The sequence below is a fragment of the Phaethon aethereus genome (assembly GCF_964289735.1).
Source record: "Phaethon aethereus genome assembly, chromosome: Z".
Taxonomy (NCBI): domain Eukaryota; kingdom Metazoa; phylum Chordata; class Aves; order Phaethontiformes; family Phaethontidae; genus Phaethon; species Phaethon aethereus.
The window spans coordinates 860,712-884,802 of NC_138577.1; the positions used below are offsets into that span (position 1 = coordinate 860,712).

General features: G+C 40.7%; 1 protein-coding gene across 1 annotated transcript in view; it reads left to right on the plus strand.

The window, feature by feature from the left end:
• The window catches only part of LOC309415311 (alpha-protein kinase 2-like), a gene marked incomplete at both ends in the record, with an annotated part of 39,107 nt that overhangs the window by 12,063 nt on the left and 2,953 nt on the right, over positions 1 to 24,091 (plus strand). The window contains 8 exons of the mRNA XM_082012795.1: positions 1,862 to 4,736; positions 7,326 to 7,473; positions 10,380 to 10,507; positions 10,611 to 10,646; positions 12,763 to 13,037; positions 13,161 to 13,249; positions 16,477 to 16,694; positions 18,533 to 18,581. Coding sequence (XP_081868921.1) covers positions 1,862 to 4,736; positions 7,326 to 7,473; positions 10,380 to 10,507; positions 10,611 to 10,646; positions 12,763 to 13,037; positions 13,161 to 13,249; positions 16,477 to 16,694; positions 18,533 to 18,581 — 3,818 coding nt within the window. The remainder of the gene's footprint in view (positions 1 to 1,861; positions 4,737 to 7,325; positions 7,474 to 10,379; positions 10,508 to 10,610; positions 10,647 to 12,762; positions 13,038 to 13,160; positions 13,250 to 16,476; positions 16,695 to 18,532; positions 18,582 to 24,091) is intronic.

Below are 24,091 nucleotides of genomic sequence, written 5' to 3' on the forward strand. Positions count from 1 at the left end.
ACATCAGGAATTCATTGACCTCTTCCCATGGGCAGGCAGGGGTTCAGCCATCCCCAGGGAAGCAGGGCTCCATCACGTGTGACGGTGACTTGGGAAAACAAATGCCATAACTCCAAATGTGTCCCCCCATCCCTTCCTTCTTGTTCCCCCCAGCTTTATATACTGAGCATGATGTCGTATGGTATGGAATATCCCTCTGGCTAGCCTGGGTCAACTGTCCTGGCTGTGTCCCCTCCAGCTTCCCGTGCACCCCCAGCCTCCTCGCTGGCCGGCCAGAGCATGGAAAGCCAGACAGTCCTTGACTGCTTAGCAACAACTGAAAACATCAGCACGCTGTCAACATTATTTTTCATCCCCAATCCAAAATACAGCCTCACACTGGCTTCTGTGAAGAAAATTAACTCTATCCCAGCTGGAACCAGGACAGTCTCTAAACTTAAAGACCTAGAGAATGGCATCTTCTGCAGAGCAGACCTGAGCAGGAGACCAAGGCATTGGGAATCAGAGGAGACTGCAGTTGTGGAGCTGAAGTTCCCAGGCTCAGGGTTTCTAGGTAAGTATGCACTGGCCAAGGAGTTTTGAAGACAGTGTGCTGTCAACTGCATGGTGCTTGGGGTGGGAACAGCAGTTAAAGTCATTGACAAAAGTTTTCTATATCTTTTCCTTCCCCATTGTCCACAGCATGTAGTCAGCTCCACATCCTACTCAAGCTGAATGGAGAAACAGAAAGGATGAAAGGAATTGCAGCTGAAGTGGGTGGCTTTTGCAGCAAAGGAAAGCAATATTTACTACAGCCGGTAATCCTTTTGCCATGAACTTATGGAAACTAAAGAACCTAGTGTCTAAGCAGCCCCTGCCTCTACCTGAGCACACAGCAACTCATGGGAAATCCTTCATTACATATCCTTCACTAAATAACACCACTTCCTTCTCTTCAGAAGTGCTTCTCTGAGTTACGTGTCTGCCAGCACTCACTACACTTTTATAGCTCTGCTGTGACCCAGAAGACTCACCTGTTATGTATCACAGTTACTCATTTCAGCCATCCAGCACATCATTACAAGTTAACAAATAACTATGGATTGAACTGGGACTCATAAGGAAAAAAAAAAACACAAAACAGTTGTGAAGTTGAGTTTGTGGCTGGTTAAAAGCTAGAAAATGTAAAATGTGTACAAATATTGCTGTTTTTTAAACTCGGTCTGACTTTTTTAGCATTTCTTTGTTTCTGCTGGTATTATGTGCAAAGCTTCAGACAACCACTACAAGGATACATGATCAAATGCACAATTCATGAGGTCCTTGTTGTTATATCCTGTTAATGGCTATTTGAAAGGTGTTTTTTCAAAGGTTGACTGCTAAATAGTTCTCTACTTTTACAGATTGTTCTGGCAAATGAATGGTAACTGAAAGCATGAACAATAATTCATTTAGGAAACAATGCATTTTTGTCTAGTAAAAAATTGTAGGCCTCTCCATCTGTGATTTACTATGGGTGAAACATGCTCCCCACCTCCATGGAATTTGATTCCCTTCCCTTCCCTTCCCTTCCCTTCCCTTCCCTTCCCTTCCCTTCCCTTCCCTTCCCTTTGTTTTTAACTAGCTGGATTATATCGGTCATTGATCTTCATCTTGATTAAATTCTGTATTTCTCAGCATTTGGATCCAGAACTGAAACGTACCAGGGTAAAAGGCTGTTACAACCCAGGAGTTTGATTTCTATGCAGTAGGTTGATAGCTACAAGTCAGAAATATTTAAAAAAAAAACCCTAGGTACATTTAAAGCCAGGACTTTAGTTCAGGCCTGTATCAAGCAGCAATTCTAATTTTTAATAACATTTCTCTTTTTTCTTCTTTGTAGAATCAAGGTGCTAATCTTAAAATCTTTACCCAGAATTGTGAGAGACTATATATGGAGCCTGAAATAGAAAAGGAAGGTGTCTTCATGACTTGTGAGACTGCAGGAACCATCCATCCATCTTCAGAAATGCTCTGTACTGAAAAGACATTACAAGCAAAAAATGCAAATTTGCAGACCTATTCTCAAGTCCATGCTCCTTGTGATAAGAGAGAAAGTTGTCTCCATCAAGTCTTCTGTGAACAAGGAATTAATATTATTAGTAATGGCAACAAATCGAGGAATGATGTTTCACCTTTTCCTTTACAGGATACAGACTCTGTTCCTGACAAACAAGAATGTTTATGTGCTGTTCTCTCTTCTGCAAAGCTATGTGATGAGCCAAGGGAGGGAGAGCAAAGGTATAGTTTTGACTCACATGATAGTAATGACAGAGATACTCTCTGCAGTTTATCATGTGATGAATCTCTGTTTGAAGCTAATCCTAAGTCAGTCCTGGAATCTGGAGAACCTGAGTGCAAAGGAGATGCTGATATATCTGCCATGGATGACAAGCTGTGGAAACTTCTTCATGAAGATGACTCAGAATATCAAATCCCATTTGAAAACCGGGGGATCACAAGTTTAGAAGTTAGGCCGACAGATATCAAAGTCACAGGACTGAATTTTGTACAGGAGACCTGTTCTGATAATCCTTTACCAGTAGATTTTATAGAAGAGCAGGAACCTGTTACACAGCCAGCTAGTAGACAAAGAATAGAGAAAGAAGACTGCAATGTTTCTAATATCCTACTTAAAACAGATGAAGCATGTAACAGTACATCCATAGGAAACATTTGTCATGCACAAGTGGTAGAAACAGATGGTATATGTCTAGATTCTAGCACTGGAAATAAAACGGAAGCACCATCCATTTGTGTTTCAGCAAATAGTATCATCTTAAATACAGGGGAGTGCTTGGAGCAGAAGCCAAATCAAATGTTAACTGACAGTAATGCATCCATTCAAATGACTGTTGCTTGGGAAGGAAAGCGTACCATTAATAACACTTCCCAAACATGTGATGCAGATTCTCCTCTAAGATTAAAAAATGCTCAGAGTAGTAATTTAGCAAGTGACAAAGAAAACCCAGCTTACATGTCAGATACGCCACTTGGGACTTTTGGACAATTATTTCGTACTGAGCACAACATATCCTTGAGAAATGAGTCTGTAACTGGTAAAGGGTGTCATTTTAGAGACTGTTATCCAGCAACAAAAGAACTGTCTTATTACCCTGAAGAGAAAGACATTTCCTGTAGTGAAAATACCAGTCAGTTTACACATGAAGAACACTCTTCTGTTAACAACATACACAGAAGTTATGAGGGGAATTTGCAAGACAAAGGAAATCGCTTAGACTTGAATGCACAAAATGACACAAATTCTGACAGTTACCATCTTTCAAAAAATAATGCCTGTCAAGATTTTCAGATTGTTTCTAATGCACAGAAATATGGTTACCTAATGCAATTGCCTAATTTAATTAAGACACCTGAAACCATAACACCTAAGAATCTACCCCAAAATGCAGACCAACTGACAGAAGTAGTACAACAAGAAGTGGCATTCACTCCCTCTTCTGAGGATCCATTTTTAAGAGATTTTTATGTAGAAGAGCCCAGATATGAACCATGTCAAACAGGAGATGACAAGAGGGAGATTTGCATAGGTGATGAACAAAGGGCTGAAACTTCGTGTGACTTGGGAGTTAGTCATGATTCAGAGAGTCAGACTGCAGTTTACCGTCATAATACACTGGAACAACGTGTATTTTTTGTTGACAGCATGTTCAAGTCTGATGAAGAGTTAAAAACAGATTCTTCAAAAAATCACACATATGCATCTGGAAGTGTAACATCAGTTAGTTCCCCACTGCCTAGAAAGGCTCAACAGGAGTACCACAGCACAGCAAATGAGGATTACAGAGATACCAGTAATCAGTTAGATATCCAACAACTGGCTGTAAAAGAAACATTACCATTCTTCACACCTGTCAGCCAGTCAGAGAGCCTTCTTACCAGCATATCAGCAGTGGGGTGTCCTGGCACAGGAAGTCTTGTAAAAACTGAATCCACACAAACTGCAGTCAAAGTAGATGAAAATTTGAGTACGCTGGAAACTTTCTGCAAAGCATTGCAGGATCAGGTCCATAGGGTACCTGAAGAAAACAAGGAGGAAGCGGTCTTGTGTGAAAATAAACAAGAAATTCAAAGAGCTATTGAATATAACCCAGATGAAGCTGAAATGAAGTCTCCTTTGCAGAATGTAATTAGCTCCAAGGCTCAGAGACAGATTGTGACTAACCAGTCCTGTCCTGACCTGATCTCTTCCAGCAAGCTTACTGAGGTTGGTAATTCAATTAAGTCTACTGAGTACGATAAAGATGAAGAAGTCATGACATCAGAGAGCGTAGTAAGTGGTTTAGTTAATTTTCCACCAGTTGATTCAGGGAACAACCAGTATTTTCAAAAGCAACCACTCTACAGCAGAACTCGGCCATTCTCCTTAGTGTTGACCACATATGAGCCATGCCCAGTCAATGCAGAAAGGCTAAGAAATCAAGAAGGGTCAAAATCCTTCCAGACATCACCAACTGTTGCTGAGCCTGAGCCCATCAACTGTAAACAAGACACAGCAAAGTGTGGTCATGTAGCTACTGGAGCTGAGAAGAAACTACCACCAGCAACACTGTCAAAAAAACCCCGACTGGAGGAGAGAGGAAGTGTCAGCCAGGATCCTAGCTGTGTTAAAAGGCCTGTGAAGAGTGAGGCAGGCGTGATTCATAAAGAAGATAGTAAAGAGCAAAGGAAACTAATTTTGAAAAAGGATAGCAAAGGTAAGAGAAAACCAATTTTCACTTCTGTCATTTCCCATCATTCTGGCTACAGTATGAAATTCAAGTTCATTGAACTAAACACACTTGAAGCCTCCCTTTAGTCTAAGTCGTATCAGCTAAATGTATCCTGCCCTCACTGACTTTAATTTCCAGTTCTGTGAACTTAGTAACTAGTGCTGTCCCCGTGCCACAGAGCTGAACCCTCTCTAACATCCTTTTCCTAGCTGGAAAATTTATGAACTTTTAAACCTGTTTGAAATAGTTACTTCTTCATTTGTCTTGTCAAGTAACTTTTCAGGTGTGTATAGCATCATGGTGCCACATAACTGCACGCAATAAAGCAACTGCATGCCCAGTACTTGCGTATCATTATGTTCCCGCAGGGCTGTTCCCGATTGTGCTCCTGCCCTGTGGCTCCCAAATGCAATTTGGTTACCAAATGGTTTTATTACTAGCAAAGTATTACTGTTATTAGTAGGGTGCCACTGATAAAGATAATGTTTTGCAGCCCTGTCTGAGGACTGACGGCTGGCTCTGCATTCCTTTTCACTACTGTTAGTCCTAAATGGCACTGATGAAATCAGCAAGATTAAACTGACACAGGAAACGTATGATTGACATGAGATTCGGGTTGCTTGTCAAAGTCTCTAGGAGGTTGCTAACAGGTAAAGCAAAACGCAGACAGGAGTAGCAATAGTGTAACAGCTAGACAGATGGAGTATTTGTGGTTTCTATGGATACTTTGCAAGGACCAAGGTCTTATTTTTACCTTTTGACATTACATTTCATGTTCACAGCATAAAATAATTTAGTAGATCAGAGCAAGACTGAACAGTCACTAAAGGTAAGCTACACAACTGTGAAGCTCTTCAGAGATTCTCATTACAGTGCGGTCTGGTGAGAGTTCTACTTTTCCAATCACATTTTTAAAAAAACTAAACTTTTCTCTGTTCAAAGATGTGTCCTTTGCCAGAGAACCAAATGTGTGGGAGGAGACACACATTCCTTCAAAGCAGAGCAAGCAAACTGCAGTTACTGAGAAATGCCTGATCTTTTTCCGTGTACCTGAGGCTATGTTTGAAAAATGTTTTAAACATTCAGGCTTGCATCAGATAAGACTGGGTTTTCTTAACCTTCTGATCTGCTTCAGCCTAGACTGAAATGGATGTATGTTTGTACTTTTGAGAATCATGTGGACCTTTGCCCAGCATTATGGGAGGGTTGGTATGGTTAGTCTGGTATATACTCAGTGTTCTCTTTTGTATTTTCAGCTGTAGGAGGGACGACTTTGTGGTTAGGGCAGGGATTCTGGAGCTGTTAGTTCCATTTATAGTCCTGTCACATACTGTCTGCGTCATTTTAGCCCTGATTCAGCAAGATTCTTAGGCCTAAGGACTTAAGTGACTACAAGTTAAACATAGCAGTGAATTCCAGGTGCCTGACCCTTCAAGTTGGATCCGTCATTCCTTCAGCATTAGATGGGGAAAGTTAGACTGCTGGAATGGGATCCCTGAGGGAGATGTGTCGTGCCAGTTCATTCAGAGTGTAGCGGCTCAGAATTAACACAGTAGGAGACATAACGTCTTGCATTTTACATTCCTTACATCTAGCAGATGTCTCACTTGAGCGCAGGGATGTGACATGATCCCAAAACCTTTCCTTAAGTTTATGTTGATTCCCTTTCTTTCCAAGTAACCCTCATCCTCCTGCTCATGCTATGCCCACATGCGGAAGACACTGGGGTGTTCTGTGAGCCGGAAGACAAGTCTTAGCAGAAAACCAGGTTGTCAGGACCTTCTGCAGACTGGACAGAGTGTTTTTTCTGTAACCTGAGTGATTCTTGGATGTGTTCTGTGTGATGGTCAATGTTTAGCAAAAGAACCGTGCCCTATGTCTGGAAAGGTAGGGACTTTCTTTAGAGGCTGGAAATTAATCCTTTGAAACTGAAGAGGGAAGCAAAGGCCACGGACATTACCAAATGCAAATACTTAACCACTAAATGTGGGTTCCTCCCTCCAGCTGTGTTTTAACAGAAACGGTGCCATCACTGCATCTTGCAAAGAGTCTCATCCTGGCAGTGTGTGTTAGATATGTTCCAGGAACACCTTGGAGACAACATCTCCTGGGACTTAAAATCTTTTCTCGCATACTCTATGATCAGTTAAAAAAATCTACTAGTTACAAGTGTTCAGTTAATATGATTTCTCATTATGTAACCATATGGTGTGCTGTGCCTTTGTGGTGTCTATTTTTACCAGCTGGTCCTTTAGTCAGAGAGAATGTGTTTTGATTAAGAAATTATTTTGTGTCAATGCCTTTTGGGGCTGGAACTTCCCTTGGATCCTATTCAATAAATCCAAAATGTCTTTGCATTGAAAACATTTCCTTTGACAGTATGGGGCACTGAATCACTCCTGTGAAACCTCCATCTTTTAAAGCCTTGGTTTCAGCATCAGAAGAAATCATAGTTATTTACCATTGTTGTCAGATTCATATTCTTAACATCTGCAAATCATTCTGGGATTCCTTTAAAATGCCCAGACAACATCATTATCTTCTAATTCTAAACTGTGTCTCTTCTGTTTCAAGCTCCCAAGCTGATGAAGAAAATCCAAGCAGAGTTGTTCCCTGACTGCTCTGGAAATATTAATCTATGCTGTCAATTTGGTGACATTCATGGTGACTCCACCATTACATGGACTAAAGATTCCAAGTTACTAGCTCGACTGCAGAGAAGGTGAGTGAATGTTGCTGAAGGACTGATAGTTTCTGAATAGCTTTTCAGAAAAATATGCCAACGATTCACTCTTGTACCTCTTAAGAGGGTTAGTATGATAGGTGCAAAAAATAAATTTAAACAGGGTAATTAAGAAGCACATCTTCACACTGTGCATTAATATTAGTCGTAGTTTGCATTCCATCACCAGTAATTCCTCTCAGCCTCTTCATAGTCTTGTCCAACTTTCAAGTACTGTAAAAGATCAAATGAAGTTTGAACCTTAGCACCCAGCCAAACAACATAAACACACTTGGTTAATATGTGGGAGGCTGGCTGTCCTTGTGTGGTGGAAGTGAATTGCAACTAACGTGCAATGTAGAGCTTGATGTGGTTATTCTGCAGTAACAATACAGGCTGGGGATGAATGGATTGAGAGCAGCCCTGCAAGAGAAGGCCTTGGGATACTGGTGGACAAGAAATTGGATGTGAGCTGGCAATGTGCATGTGCAGCCCTGAAAGCCAGTCATATCCTGGGCTGCATCAGAAGAAGTGTGGCCAGCAGGTCAAGGGAAAGGATTCTTCTCCTCTGCTCTGCTCTCTTGAGACCCCTCCTGGGGCACTGCATCCAGTTCTGGGGTCCTCTGTACAAGAAAGACATGGACCTGTTGGAGTGGGTCCAGAGGAGGCCACGAGAATGATGTGAGGACTGGAACAGCTCTGCTGTGCAGACAGGCTGAGAGAGTTGGGGTTGTTCAGCCTGGAGAAGAGAAGGCTCTTCTCTTCTTGCTGCCTTTCAGTATTTAAAGGGAGCTTATAAGAAAGACGGAGGGAGACTTTTTACCAGGGTCTGTAGTGACAGGACAAGGGACAATGGTTTTAAACTGAAAGAGGGCAGGTTTAGATTGGACGTAAGGAAGAAATGTGTAGTGAGGGTGGTGAGGCACTGGAACAGGTTGTCCAGAGAAGTTGTGGATGCCCTATCATTGGAAGTGCTCAAGGTCACGTTGGACGGCGCTTTGAGCAACCTAATCTGCTGAAAGATGTCCCTGCCCACAGCAGAGGGCTTGGACTAAGATGATCTTTGAATGTCCTTTCCGACCCAAACCACTCTGTGAGTCTATGGTTCTACTTTGAACTCATATTCAGCACTGAATCAAACTTGAAGCTGATGGGATTAAATGATGGGAGGTCTATTTAAGAAAGACTGATCTCTCCCCTCAACCCAGCCAGTTAACCTTACTCGGAGTGACTAGAGGCAGTGCAATGAGAAGGGTGGAAATAACAGCTTCCTAAGGCCTTTATCAGGATCTTTTCTAGCTTTTCTTAAAACTCCATTTTTCTGAAATGAGTAACTTCTGTAGCAGTAATGACATATCATATAGTTATCACATAGCTCTTCAAATCTGTTTATAATGTTTCAAAGATACAAAATTAACATTACCCAAAGAAAAAAAAAGAAAAGATGTTTCCATCAGAATGCACAATTCTGCAAAAATGAAAAAGTTTTTAGGAAGGCATCTTGTAAGATATTCTTTTAAGGGGAGAGAAAAAGTTGCATGAATTGGTTGAACTTCCCATGTCATTCTGATTCTTGTTTTAACCACACTGATTTTGATTATTTTATTACGATATCCATTGTAATATTAGTACATGTCATTATCCGCTAAATAATTTTGCAGTGTTTTAACAAATAAACAGTGCAGAGATAATCAAATTTGTCAGGTTTTGCAGTGATAACAAGTAAAATCTGTGGTAACATAAAATACTTGCATTTTAACTTTATAGGATGAATGTATTTCAAAATATTGGAATGAAAGTGAAATGTATAACAGATTTAGAGAGTTTTGAAATTACAATTTTTACTTCAAAAATATTCAGTCAAGTTCAGTGGAAATCTCCCTTCCATCACAATTAAAATCTAACTAATTGGTTTGTGTGTACCCAAATATTTCTTTTGGAAATATACATCAATCTACAGAAATACATAACCTGGACTGTTTGGTGCACCTTAGCTTTTGCTTTCAATAGGGGCCATTTTCAGGACATCTTTAGATTTTTATTACCTGTCAACAGATGGAAACGTGTATTGATACATACACATTGCTAGTAATATGAATATATGCTAAGTAATTTAATTTAAAAACTATTATTGGATAAATATGTTCTCTAGTGTGCCAAAATACCATGAAACTCCATGCAGCCAACAAAACTGCACACCTTCATTAATTCACTTCACAAAAGCTTTAAAGCATGATAGCCAGGTCTCCATAATCCTTGCATAGGTTATCTGGTTTGCTGATAAATACTTCCATGGACATCCACTGTAGTACATGTGAAAACCTCCATGGTCTAAGAGGACTTTTCATTCAGACATAGCACTGTTTTGGTGTAGTTTTATTGCTGCCAGAGCCAACTTGGGTGCGCAAGTACTGTAACTGCATTCACATGTCATTGGACCCCTGCTAATAACATCTGCCTTTGATCCATTTGTGAAATGGCATAGACAGACATCACAGAGCAAATACCTAGCTTGAAAAAAACAAAGGAACAGAGAAAGCCCAGTGAGGAGTCAATATCGAGGAACAGCATACAACATTTTAGGCTTTTGTGTGTTCGTACTTTATATGTTTGGCCATGATTTTGATAGTAATATTAGAATGCCTTTGGGTGTGATTTAACTATTTTTTTATTTGATTGGGGTACTTTTCTCTCAGAATGTAGTAGGATCATCTATTTTGAAACACATCGTAGGCTGAATGCTTCTAAGTAGGGTGAAATAAAATATTTTGTCTACTTGCATCATATTTGAATCAGTCTTTGCAGTGAGGGACAGAAATTCCAGGGACAGGAGGAGAGATATATGGAATAATCAGAAAATATCTTTTAAAAGTGTTAATGTGGAAAACTAACATATTCTGTTCCAGTGCCCAGGATGACTCTCCCGTCTCTTTGGCAATAGCTAAAGCCAGTAACAAAGACCAGGGAATGTATTATTGCTGCTTGAATAATATGTATGGAAAGGTGACTGCTGAGTTTAATCTGACTTCTGAAGGTAAATCCCAGTTTATAATTTTAATTAATAATAATGACAATGGCATTTTCCATTCTTTTTTTTTTTTTTTTACTACAAAATCTGTTTCTTTGTTTCCTTGTAGTATTGGAACATCTCTCAAGTTTTCAGAATTGTGAAGGTAAGTACACACATGTGCTTGAATGTGTGCTCAAATCTTTGTTCCTTCTGATTTCCAAATCGAACAAAAGATGGAAAAATACAACCAGACTGAGACATTTTGACAATTATCCCATGGGAAACTATGGGAATCCCTTGAAGCCACTGGATCAGTATTGTGTTTTTGCTAGCTGTCTTTCCCTTTTTACACTCGGCTTTGCTGTACCATCAAAGATAGAATTCTCTTAATTCATGGGAGTTTTGTAGGTGAAATACCCTCATGTAGGATAGAATGATTTGTGCAGGGTGATGGAGTACCCACTGTGACAAACTATTGATTTGAACTTGACTGTGTAACTTCCTGTTAGCTTGATGCACTAGCACTTCACACACAGTAGAGAGTGAAATAGCATTGCATTGCATCTTACAGAGAGACACACACACACACAGAGTACTGAAAGCTCCTTTGGCAGAAAAGCTTGCCAGTGGTGTTTGCACACATGGTCTTTGCAAGTCACCTGCTCTGTAACTTTACTCCAAGAGAAAGACGGCCATGAAGATTTGGAATGCTTTCCCCATATGTTAACTTGCGTTTAATCACACTTGGCATATGTCTTGCTGTGCTGCAGCTAAAGATAGACAGTGCATTGCAAATTGGCTTATAATTTCTGAACATACTACTAATCAAGTACTTCATTTGGACAATTGATTTTTCTTTCTTTTTCTAGAAGAATAAAATTAAACATTTAGTTCCTTGTTAAAATGAAGACAGGACTTTTCATGTAACAGCACTGTATAACTAACTTTTGATCAACAGAGGATTTTAGGTGGACTTAAGGAGCCTTCTAATTCTAGCTCTATATGTGCACTGTTTCCTCTGTGCTTCAAAGAGAGGCAATAGTGTACAGAGCCTAAAGCAGAGACAACTACAAAGGGGAGCTGGAAGGACTTCGTTGCTGTGTAGTATACACCTTTTTTTCTCCTATTTATCTTTTCCACTAATGTTGCTTGAAATGTTGTGATTAGACAGAATTGAAGTGCAGTTAAAATTTTTTAGTTTCTCTCAGTGCTTAACCTTAACCACTTCTTTTTCCCCCTGTATTTTTTTTCCATCTGTATTCCAGTGATCATTTAAAAAGGTGAAATCCATAATCCTGCTTGATTTCAGCTGTAACAAACTTAAGGCACACATTCTTATGCTACTGGTACTTGCAAAATCCACAGGTGGGGGGATAAGAGAAATGTTATTGTACCAATTTCTCCTCAGTATAAAGGTCGATAAAATGGATGTATTTGCCTTGTGATTGAAACTGATGTGGTCACTCACAGAAATGTGGTTCTTCTTCAAAATCACTTCTGAAATAAGACTCTTGTTATTTTCTTCTAAATTTGCTAATGAACCTGTTTTTGAGCTGGAAAGAAACACTTTAATATGCCAATCTGCAGCACCAGGGCTGATATAGTAGATGTGGTTGGTACTAGGAAAGGCATGTTTCCATCATGGTCATATTGGTTAAGGTCTGAGACTTCTTTCAGCTGAGTGCCTATATGAACATGTTGGCAGAATCTTTGCCTGAAAAGATTCCAAGCTGAAAACTAAAACAAGCTCTGGTTGTTTCAGCAACTTCTGTCTTTTCTGAAAGACTAGCCTCAGAAGACCATGCATTGAGCACATTGGGCACAGAACTGTGTTCTACTTTTAAATTCATATCTACATACACTGCTGCAAATTAGCTTTATTACTATCTTCCCAAAAAAGCAGAGTTGGCAGGATCTCTGTATTCCCTCAACATCTCTTTAGTTCTCAGTCAGCTTGACTTCACAATCTTGTCAAGCTCCAGTTTACAACTCCACTAATAGTTTTAAAAGCAGCTTTTGTGATCTTTACCTCTATTTTTTGTTTGCTGCACTCTGTGTTCTCTCCTTATGAACCTGAACTGCCGCCTTTCCCCATGCTGGCTTTAGTTGGTACAGGCAACAGGCAGGGTCCCAACCCCATATTAATAGAAGTGAGGCCATGTATTCTGTTTCCATTGAGCATTTAATACTCTATGGAGAGATGCGTTCATTCTCCCATGTCCACCCTTTTCCATGTGACTGCAGAAAGATGTGCAGAACAACGTGGCATTGTCTTTTAGGTGTGGAAGAAATTGAATTCATGCAGCTCATGTTCAGAGAAGATTTCATCAGTGACAGCTATTTTGGTGGGAACCTGCATGGAATAATAGCTACAGAAGAGCTTCACTTTGGTGAAGGCATGCACCGGAAGGCCTTCCGAAGTAAAGTGATGCAAGGCCTCGTGCCAGTGTTCAGTCCTGGCCACCCCTGTGTTCTCAAAGTGCACAATGCTATCACATATGGGACCAAGAGTAAGGATGATCTAGTGCAAAAGAACTACAAACTAGCACTGCAGGTAAGCTTCCCCTGTCCTTTGTCAGCAAGAATTTTGGAGAAGAGCTGTCTTGCAAATATTCAAACAGATGACGTGTTAAACATTTTGAGTAATATTCCACAGATATATCTGTTTGTAATATAGGAATGCTATGTCCAAAATACTGCAAGAGAGTATGCGAAGATATATGCAGCTGAAGCTGAAACCTTGGAAGGCTTTGGGGAAGTACCAGAGTGAGTATATATATTTTTTTATATCAATATACACATATGCATATATGTATTGTCTTGTGCCACAGCTGCCCACTGACTGCTAGGAGTAATTACTAAAGAAGAAGAAAGAGGAATCCTGAGAACAATGTTACAGATGGAGTCATGACCTAAATAATACTGAGCATGAAGGTGGTGAGAGAGATTCCATTCCCATTAGAGAAGGAAAAGAAGGAGTAAATAGCAGGCAAAAGGCATGATTTTGATATAAATTTAGAGGAAATTATTCATGTTAGTGAAGTGACACCAGTAGGTGATACTACAGTATCATCTAGTAACAGCAGTAGGGGATAAGTCAGACCTTCCAACTTTCCATTAAAAATCAAATCTTGAGAGAAATCATGATCATTCTGAAGCTAAGGCAAGTTTTCTACGTAGAGAGGCTTAAGCCAGAAAGCTCAACTCTGGTTCTATGTTTTCCCAGAGACTGGTTTATTTCATACCAGAAGTTTTCCATTATGTGTACATCAGTCCAATAGCTCAATACAGGTTCATCTCTGCCTCTAAGGCTGGGAAGTGGCACCTTGAGCATTTGGTAATAGATCTTTTTCAAAGGATTTGCTGTTCCAGTGTCAGGCTACTGTGTAGAGTTGAATTTGCAATGGATGGTTGAAATTCCATCTGCATTGCTTCAAGGATAAGACCTACATGCTTGACAGCAGGCTAGATCTCCATCTCTGTTTAGATGACACAAGATCTGCTCAGCTGCACTGATTCCCTGAAAAAAATGGCCACTTAAAACACAGCCTCTGGAGTGATTGTTTAAAGCAATCTTTTCAGGATTAGAAATGGTGGAGACGGCAGTGAGATCTTTTAGGAAACATATTTGTGCAAGTTAGCTTCTTTTCTGGAAATATATTGCTCTTGGTAAAATTCGTGTTTGAGAGATTTCTCTAGGTACAGGATATAACATCTAGTTTTGGTACGAGAGAGCAAACGTACGCTACGAGAACTAGAAGGCTGGTGCAAATAACAGGCACACAGAAGGTTCAGATCTGGTGCTTTATTCTAAACAATTGCCTGGAAGACAGCAGCGAGGAGCAAAAAAAGATGATGTGCATAAGCTTTTGGTTTGCTTTTTAATTTCAAGATTTTAAGGCTAGGTTCCTTTCTTTTATCCAGCCCTTGCCAGACCAAACTTGTATTTAAAAGAGGGTATATTCCTTGCAACATTTTATAAGGGAAACAGAGCAAGAGAAAAGTCGTCCACATTCTCCAGAGTTAGCTTTAAAGCTACAGCCTTAGCCTATCTGTGCACATTTGACTGTAAGAGAAAGCTGGGGAAAGGATAGAGGAAAAGCACTCCCCTGTAACAGTCAGTGGCCTGGCAGCTAGATATTTATAAAAGGGCAGGAATGGTGGGGAGAGAGATTCTGTGGTCTTGAGGTTACTTACGATACTTCCACAGTGGAGTAGTACTAACATCTCTATTAACCAGTGACCCATTTGTTTTCCTTTCAGTGTGCAGGAATATGAAACTATACAGAGCCTTACATACTAATAAAAGCTGTTCACTTTAATGGTACTGGTAGAGTTAAGCTGATATCATACCTTGAATGAGTAGGTTAGAACTAGACAAGTGCAGCAATTGTTTCTTAGAGAGAGAGTAACTACTGGGATAAAGGCCATTTGTACCAGTTTAACTGCATGTGCTATAACAGTAAGGGTAAAATATCACAACAACAAATAAATTAATGGTGTCAATAAAGCTTGATTGTGGACTAGGAGTGGAAGACTTGTGGTTCTCTATCCATGACTAATTCTTCTAGACCTCCTTTCAGTGTATATAGAGCACATAAGTACATTCATGATTCTGCCATTTCCAGAATCCAGTGCAAGTACATCTGGAAGCAACTATACCACCCCTTTGGCAGTGTTGCTCTAAGAGATAAGACTGTTTGTAAGAAAGCAAGTAACTAGAAACCTGTTTTGTGGTGACAGTCATTCCCTCCATTCGTTCTGAGATACTGCTAGGAGCTCTTGTGAGCTAGCTGATAAAATACGGTTATGTTCTGCTACCAGCTCCAGCTGAATGGCTTTCCAAAATGACCTTATCTCAGAGCATTGTTAAATTCTGCTCTAATATACACTGATGTCACTTTTTTGCTTACTCTAAGGTTTTAATTTGAGAGATTTGTACTGTAGTATCAGAGTGCTGCCTAACAAGAATGCTGAGTTTTCCCAGTGTAAGTACAAACAGAAGACCACTATCTGTGAGGTAGCACACTGCTTTCCAGACCGCAGGAACTTCGATAACAAAGAAGTTCATGTTGCCAGTGAGACAGATGATTCCTTCCAAACTGTTGTCATTATCACTTCACAGTTAGTCTTTCTCTCTGGGAAGACCATGATACCCTAAGCAAAATTTTATTCGCTATTGGATGTGATTTTTTGGCATGGTACATCTTTAGACATAAATGGACCTAGCCTGTATTCCTACAAAACTTTGTAAGTCTTTCTGTTTAAACTAGTTCAATTTCTAAATAAATAAAATGAGACATTTTATCAGGTTTTCATTTTCCTGAAAACTTCATACAGAACTAACTGAAGTTTTCAGATCTGGATCCAAACTTTGCCAAAGCCGAAGATTCTTCACATTCTAGATTTTCACTTGGACCAACTTGTCTTGAGAATCTGAGGAACTTTACAGAGACTTTCTTTTTTCCTCTTACCTTTTGGTAAAGTAGTTGCTTTGTATTTTCATTATCAAAAGTGTTTGCTAATTTTGGATGTGTCAAGTTTTAGGAGTGTAGTCTGAGAAATCCTCCACTTACACTGGTCTTGGGCAAAGCTCTTTCTGGAGTGGATCAGATTTGCAGGTGCTTAACACCTCAGGAAGACTGAATCATTTATCAGTCAGACTGATACTCCAGTGATACTCCAAAATAAGCAAGCACCGTTTATAGTGCAGAGTTTAGGTTTTGAGATGTAGTAGGACAACGTTAGAAAGTATGCTCTTAAAAAGTTTACCGCTGAGTAAATAGTACAAAGAAATAAGCACATAGAGGATAATGTGATTCTGTTCTACAGCTACCTAGAAGATCTGAATCTTATCCAGATGTCCCCTAGCTTGGTTTAGACTTGATAGCTGTTCATTCACTCCCTGAGATCACTGGCCACTTTGTCTGTTTCTTACTCCTTCATTGACAGAACTCTCTGGATTTTATTAGTTTTTTATCCCTCGATTTCAGGATCATTCCTGTTTTTCTTGTTCATCGCCCTGCTAATAACATCCCCTATGCAACAGTGGAAGAGGAGCTGGTTGGGGAATTTGTGAAATACTCTGTCAGAGATGGCAAGGAAGTAAATTTCCTGAGAAGAGACTCAGAGGCTGGCCAGAAGTGTTGTACCTTCCAGCACTGGGTGTATGAGAAGACCAATGGGAGCTTGCTTGTCACTGACCTGCAAGGTGAGTTGTCTGAGCGGGGGCAATAAAATGGCTTTCCCATGATACAGGGTGGTGACCACTCACAGCCAATCCCTGTAACTGCAGAACTTCTAGAGACTTATTTCTGATCAATGTTATTCTTGGCTTTCTGTGCCCTGTTGGCAGTGCTGAATGTGCTCCTTGCATAACCTTCTAATGGGCAGAGTCTCCTCCAGATGAGGACAGTGCCCTGGCCCTGTGCCTGTTTCATACAGCATCTCCTGCAGATCAGAATAAAAGATAGGAAAGAGAGTTAGGATGTTTTATTTTCTAGCCTGTTTTAAGTGCACTGTGTTTATTTATGTGTGTGTTACCCTAGGGAACAGAAAGACATTAATTAATTGCCTGCTGTGGCAGCAGGGGCAAACATTTATTAACCTGTGCAGTACTATGATGTTTATCTAATCAGCAGAGAAAGGGAATTTTTACCTAACTTATGTTCTTGGAAGAAGACTGTTTGGAAAAGGAAAAACAGATCTTATACTCTCAACTGGAGAGTTTTCTTCCACATGTCCCCTTAGTAAATCAGGACACTCAATACAAGTCAAGTCTGGCTTATTGTCTCACCTCCCAGAGGTTAATGAAACGTCTTGTGAATTAAAGACTTCAATTGTTAATAACATCTTAGCCCTTCACTTTTTCTTGTATTTAATCTCTGAAGAGTGGAATGCACCACATTCAGGTCCTGCCTAGGTTTGAAGAAATGTTCCTTCAAAAAAAGAAGAATCATGAAGAAATGTCCTCTTTGCATTTACTAAATGCTGTTCTTATGCTCCTGTGAGTGTGACTCCTTGTAACTGCTGAAATGCTGGGCTTGTACCCAACACAGTATGCACAGATATATTTGAAGCAGAGACAGAAAACCAAAGGAATGTGGAATCTTAGAAAATATCCCATATTCTTCAACAAGAGAAGGCAGGAAAATTAGCAACAAGACATCTACACAAGACCCCTGAAGTAATTTAAAGGGAGAAGAAAGAACAAAATCCTAGCCTGAGGGAAGCGCAACAGCAGGAATGGTATCTAAGCTTCTATAATGATCGCTGCCACAAAGGACAGCATACTTGCTGCTGTTAAAGAGAAAAATCATTCCTCTCTGATCATCTTCTCATTTGAGTATCTAGGCTGCATTTTTCAGGCATACTGGTTGAGATTTCTGAGGGTATCCTCCAAGGAAAATGGTCTTGAGACCATCGTTTTCCTGCAGAGAAAAAACTGCACACTACAGGACTGGATTTTGCCTAAAATAAGTCAACAAAGGGACAGTTAAAAACCCCAAGTTTTTGGAAATACTGAGTGGGAAAGGGATTTTGGATCTCTCACCCAAAAAATAAAAATAAGGTTGGCTGACTTATTGCTATTTGATTAGCAAAGCAAATAATTTCTACTGATAAACCTTGTAGTCCAAGTCTGCAAAGCATCAAAACCACAAAACCCATAAATAAATATACACATCTCAGGGCAAGTGCATAAGCAATGATTTTGTGTTTGTTAAAATGCAGTCATCAAAGTGTAACCCCTTCTTCCCGCCCTGACTATCCATCACAGGAAACAAGTTACGCTCTGTTTATCACCTTGCTATCTGTAAGCTACTGGTATGAGACTGACTTCTGGAAATTGCTAGTGATACAGAGCACAAACATCCTATTTTTATTGAGGTACTTTAAAATGTTTTGCAATAATGGTGACAAGTAATTAAAATTAAAAACATGAGTCATTAAACAATATTTAATGCCTTTATATGTGGTACTCTTGAATCTGAAGATATTCCTAGAAATTCTAGTGTAACATAAGCTCTCTGTTTCCTTGATGCCTTGTAGGTGTAGGAATGAAGTTAACTGACGTTGGCATAGCAACACTGGCCAAAGGGTGAGTGAAAAATTATTTCTCAACAAACAGCATGGTTTTGCTTTAGACATCAATCTCTTCACAGTGTAAGTATGTTGGGGGAGGGCGCACTGGAAATTTATTTTTGCTTTAACTTTGGAAGAAAACAATCCTCATATGACTCTTTTAACATCTTTTTATTAGTATTTATGGGAACCTGCCTGTAAGGAAAACACATATTTTTTGTTCTGAAAGGATGGGGCTACGCTGTAGGTTGGTCTTTGCTTTTCCTTCATGCCTCCCTTAAAATAGCCTTATTCAAAGGGCATTTCAAGAGTGAAATCAAGGTCTCTGGTGGCTTACAAGCAAGTCACTTTACTTGGTGGTACATCAGTCGGAGGAAGGTAGGGCTGAAAACGCAGGGCCAAAAACGCAGGGCTAACACTGGCTCCAGCCTGAGTTACAAAGAAAAACCTGGTGTTTGTGCTGTCCAGAGCTTCTGACCATGGAGGAAATATTTCAAAACCAGCATGCTGTTGGAGCCAGAGCTCTGGCTGGGCTTGCACTCACTAGCACCTGCCCCAGTAAATGCAAATACAAGTGCTTATACCTGCCTAGCCCTACTACTAGATCCTGCTGCCAGTAGCTGAGGTGACCCTTTCTCCCCTCCTACTCTTTTCCTGGAAGAAGAGAGGATGTCTACCACAGTACTGTGGGAACTAGAGAGGGAGATGCCCTGAAAGGGGCCAAAGTTTGTATTGCCCTTTTTGCAAGGAATTTAAGGGGGTGGTGCAGGGACTGCATGAGGGAACAGAGCTGAAGTCCCTCTTGCAGCCAGCAAAAGTGCCAAAGCTTTAGAGTATGTATTTATGACACAAGCTTTTGTAAAGACTGTTTTCTCAGTTTAGAGCTCTATGAGTTAGTTTTTCCTCCTATAGCGGTCAGTGATCGTAAGCTTTCCTTGAGCCTGTGTTCTTGTCAGCTGCATGGGTGAAGGGAAGATGTCTGTTTAGCTTTGTATAGGCTGCTTATCTGATAAAAAAGGAAATGTGTTAAGGGACTTGATGGTATCTCTTTCCCTTCTCTCTCAAGAGCAGTGATTCTGAGCTATAACAAAAGATCGGTTAATATTTAGAGAGGCCTGTTTCCTAGTAGTTTTGCAATTACTTCAGGTCTTTTGGGGAGACCTAAGCATGTGTGTAAAGACATAAGTCTTTAATGTTCTAACTTTCTTCCACGTCTTTTAAGTTTCTGTTAATTAAAGCTTCTAGTTACACCACAGGCCAAAAGAGCCATTGCTAGAAATAGGCAGTGTAGGCAGTCATTCAAGTCAGCTGGCTGCCGCAAAAGCAAAGGGGATGAGGGTAAATGCCTGTGAATGCTTTAAATTCATGTTCTCCTATGAGAAACTGATAGAAACAAGCAGATCCGATCACATATATTCAGTTTTTATACTAAACTGGAGCTTGTCTGTATACCTGTGGTACAGGACAAAAACCCTCACAATGTGTTTTAAATTATTAAAAATTTGACACCAGAATATTCTGGGAAAATCCTGAACATTTGCAGGCTGGCATCCATTCAGAATTTACACTGATTTACTCTTTTAGCTGTGGATCCAAACTGAAATCAGTTGAAATGAAGTTGCATCATCCTTTTATAAAACAAAGAAACCATAAAAATTTTGTTTAGGCAACGCTGTTCTCTGGAATCAGAAGATTTACAGAAAAGCTTTAATAGATGTTGTTATCCAGCTCGCTATGGGAAATTACTCCTATAAAAACACATGTTGGACTAGGGAAGAGGAAGGTTAAGTGAGGAAATGCATATACAATGCAAACTGTAGTAAGGATCACCTCAGTCATGAATAAGGGACTATAATTTCCCTTCTTGAACAACCTCTTAAAAATGTTGTGTATAATTTTGTTTGTCATTTAGCTAATGATACTACTACATGACAACAGATTTTTCCTGATCCTGTCTTTTTCTTTCGTGCTCCTTTCCCAGAAAGGACACCTCTGCATTAATATCTGCAGTTGGATTTTTAATTCCATGAGCCTGGGTAGGGAAAACAAACAAATACACAGAAATCTATATTACTGGCTATTGCTGCTTTTGGTAGTGTGCAGCCATGCCAATGAGAGATTGTCTGTCATCTCATACATAGAACATACATAGTCCTACTTAACTAGAAAATATAGTATGATACTGTTATGATTTTAACTGTATTAGAGAAGATACAAAGCTGATTTTTTTGTGTAATTGCCTATAGAAATTCCCATAGTTTTCTCAACCAGTCTTTGCAGAGATAATGACCTCACTGATCACAGACAAGTCCTCTGCCTCCAATAACATCAAGGCAAAGCAAAAATATCCTTGGGAAATGCTTCTGCGGTCCTTGATGAAAGGAAAAACATTCATATTGTTCCTGGTTGGAATGTAAATTAAATACAATTCTCACTCTAAGATTAAAGTTGTGATGAGGGGAAAAAAAAACCGTGAAAAAAATCCATCTCTCCCACACCTGCCATGCTCATAATATAATCAGGCTTTCAAATAATTTAGTGCCACAGTACAAACCGTTATTGATGAATTTGCAAAAGCCAATATGCCAACTGTCATGAATTGTTCATGGCCATTATTTATACCCCAGTGTTTCTTGTAAACCAAGCACAACAAACAGATACATTTAAATTTTGTCGCTATATTCAGCATTGCTCATTGCTATTAATGGTTTTTTTGGGGGTCCAGACTCATATTCCAACTCTAAACAAACATTTCTGGATGAGTATTTATGTATCCTTTGCCTTTACCTTTCCTCTCCTTCCTGTAGAGACTGTGCGGAGATTGATGTTTTCAACAATCAACACTCTGCAAAGTAATTCTGATCTTTTATCCTTCCTGTGTCTGTTTTACCACTGAATTGGAAACCGAACGAACCCAAAGCAAAGGGTCCTTTATTCAATGTGCTGAAGGCGCTGCAATACGGTTTCTGTCAGTAGAGGGCGAAGCCTATCTAGAAACCGAAAAGCCTGGAAAGTATTTTTACTGTGGCCACTGGGGCGCACCAGAGTCAGGCAGCCTATCAATCCTTTAAATAAGCTATTTATTCCATTCTTTGGCGAACGTAAACAAAAATAACACAACACAGTGACTGGCTTCTACGTGCAAACAGAGAGCCAGTTTAGAAGCTGTGCACAAGTGCCCAGGTATTTACCCAAGAGTGGCAAACGGAAAGATAAAAGAACACAGTGACCCACGGTCGTGATGATTAACAGGAGTGCAGTTTGCCAAATGTGGATCTGAAAGTCTATCTGGTTTCAGGGCGTTGACAAATTTAGTTTTACTCAACATGGCAACAAGAGGCATTGGGGAGTTTAAGCCTAGAGACAAATCCAACATTCCCCCATCAGATTTAAGGAAGGTTTGGTCTGGGCCAACCCCCAGCTGTCAAGTTTGGGAGATGGAATTCTGTCCAGGTTTTATTTATCAGTCATCTAGATAGTGAATTAATAGCGCCTGCTGTTTTCCAGGGATTGGAATCGTCAATAGTTTGGTGTTACTGACACAATACATATGAGAGCAATACCAATACTGGTCCTGTATTGGGACCAGTACTCTTTAAGATCTTCGTCAGTGACACAGACAGTGGGTTCGAGGGCACCCTCAGCAAGCTTGCAGATGACACCCAGCTGAGTGGTGCAGTTGACATGCCTGAGGGACAGGATGCTATCCAGAGGAACCTGGACAAGCTCAAGGAATGGGCCCAGGTGAACCTCATGAGGTTCCACAAGGTCAAGCGCAGGGTCCTACTCCTGGGTCAGGGCAACCCCCTGTATCCATATAGGCTGGGGATGAAGGGATGGAGAGCAGCCCTGCCAAGAAGGACCTGGGGGTACTGGTGGATGAAAAGCTGGACATGAGCCAGCAATGTGCGCTTGCCGCCCAGAAGCCAACCGTGTCCTGGGCTGCCCCCAAAACCGCGTGGCCAGCAGGGCGAGGGAGGGGATTCTGCTCCTCTGCCCTGGTCTGGGGAGACCCCCCTGCAGTGCTGCATCCAACTCTGGAGCCCTCGGCACGGGAGAGACATGGACCTGCTGGAGCGGGGCCAGAGGAGGCCCCAGCAACGCTCCGAGGGCTGGAACAGCTCTGCTGGGAGGACAGGCTGGGAGAGCTGGGGGGGTTCAGCCTGGAACAGAGAAGGCTCCGGGGAGACCTTACTGCAGCTGCCAGGGCTTGGAGGGGGCTATAAGAAAGATGGGGACAGACTTTTTAGCAGGGCCTGTTGCGATAGGACAAGGGGTAACAGTTTTAAACTGAGAGAGAGTAGAGTTCGACTAGATCTAAGGAAGAAATTTTTCTCACTGAGGGTGGTGAAACCCTGGCCCAGGTTGCCCAGAGAGGTGGTCGATGCTCCATCCCTGGAAACATCCTGGGTCAGGCTGGACGGGGCTCTGAGCAACCTGATCCAGTAGAAGATGTCCCTGCTCACTGCAGGGGGTTGGGACTAGATGGCCTTGAAAGGTCCCTTCTGACCCAAACCACTCTGTGATTCTATGATTCCGTGAATACAGACTGCACCGTTTAGAGCCATTCACTAATGGAGACCTTCCTCCATTACACATACCACAAGCTGTAACAGCACAGAGCGGTTTGAATTAAGCTCACAAGTCCTGTCAAATTAGGACGGAGCTATGGTCATTAGGTCTGCCCTGAACAAATGATGCAGTCTGGACGCACACACGGCGGGGCTCTCTGGAAGGGGCGACGAACAAACAGCAAACAGCTGGGAGAACTCGGGTGCAAAACTTCAGTCTCACATCTGCAGGTTAGTTTTTCTGCCGCCCGCTACAAGACCTGGGGCTGTCTGCACACTGCACACAGGCTCATTCATGCCTCTCGACTTCCAAAAGGGACAAGAAGTGTTACCTAGGCCACTTCTGTAGCCACAAGATCAAATGCAAACCTGTTATTTTAAGAGAAGGGAAATGAGGATGGCTCGATTTAGGAACAGAGATAGTAAAATAAAAATAATCACCTGCTTTTAATATAAATGCTCTGTCTCTTGTTCGCAAGATATTTACACTCTTTTACTGCAATTATTTCTGGCATTTGTTGAATTCTAAAGCTAAAGTTAGTTAGCAGAACGTTCAATTGTTCATTTAAAGTGTCTCTTATTCATAGTATTGTTTGAGCAAATGCTGCTGTTTCTGCTCTTTGTTTAGGTGTTCCTTCAAAGACATACAGGAAGTGACAAATACCGATAGGAGAGCCATTTAGACAGGCTTCTGTTTACTTCATGAGAAAAGTGGATTTTTTTCAGCTCAACTTTTTCTTTCCGCTTTCCACAAAGAACTGAGTATTTTCAGAATTTTATAGCATGAGAAAAACACAGGAAATTTTCTTTAGCTGCAACAAAATGGCTACCTAGGAAAAAAAGAGAGTGAGAGCAAGAGAAAGAGTGTGTGATCTTTTTGCAGCCACAAATTAAAACAACCAGCATTCAGTGCAGTGAAACTTCTCACCTGATTGATAGCCCTGGAGGTTCCTTA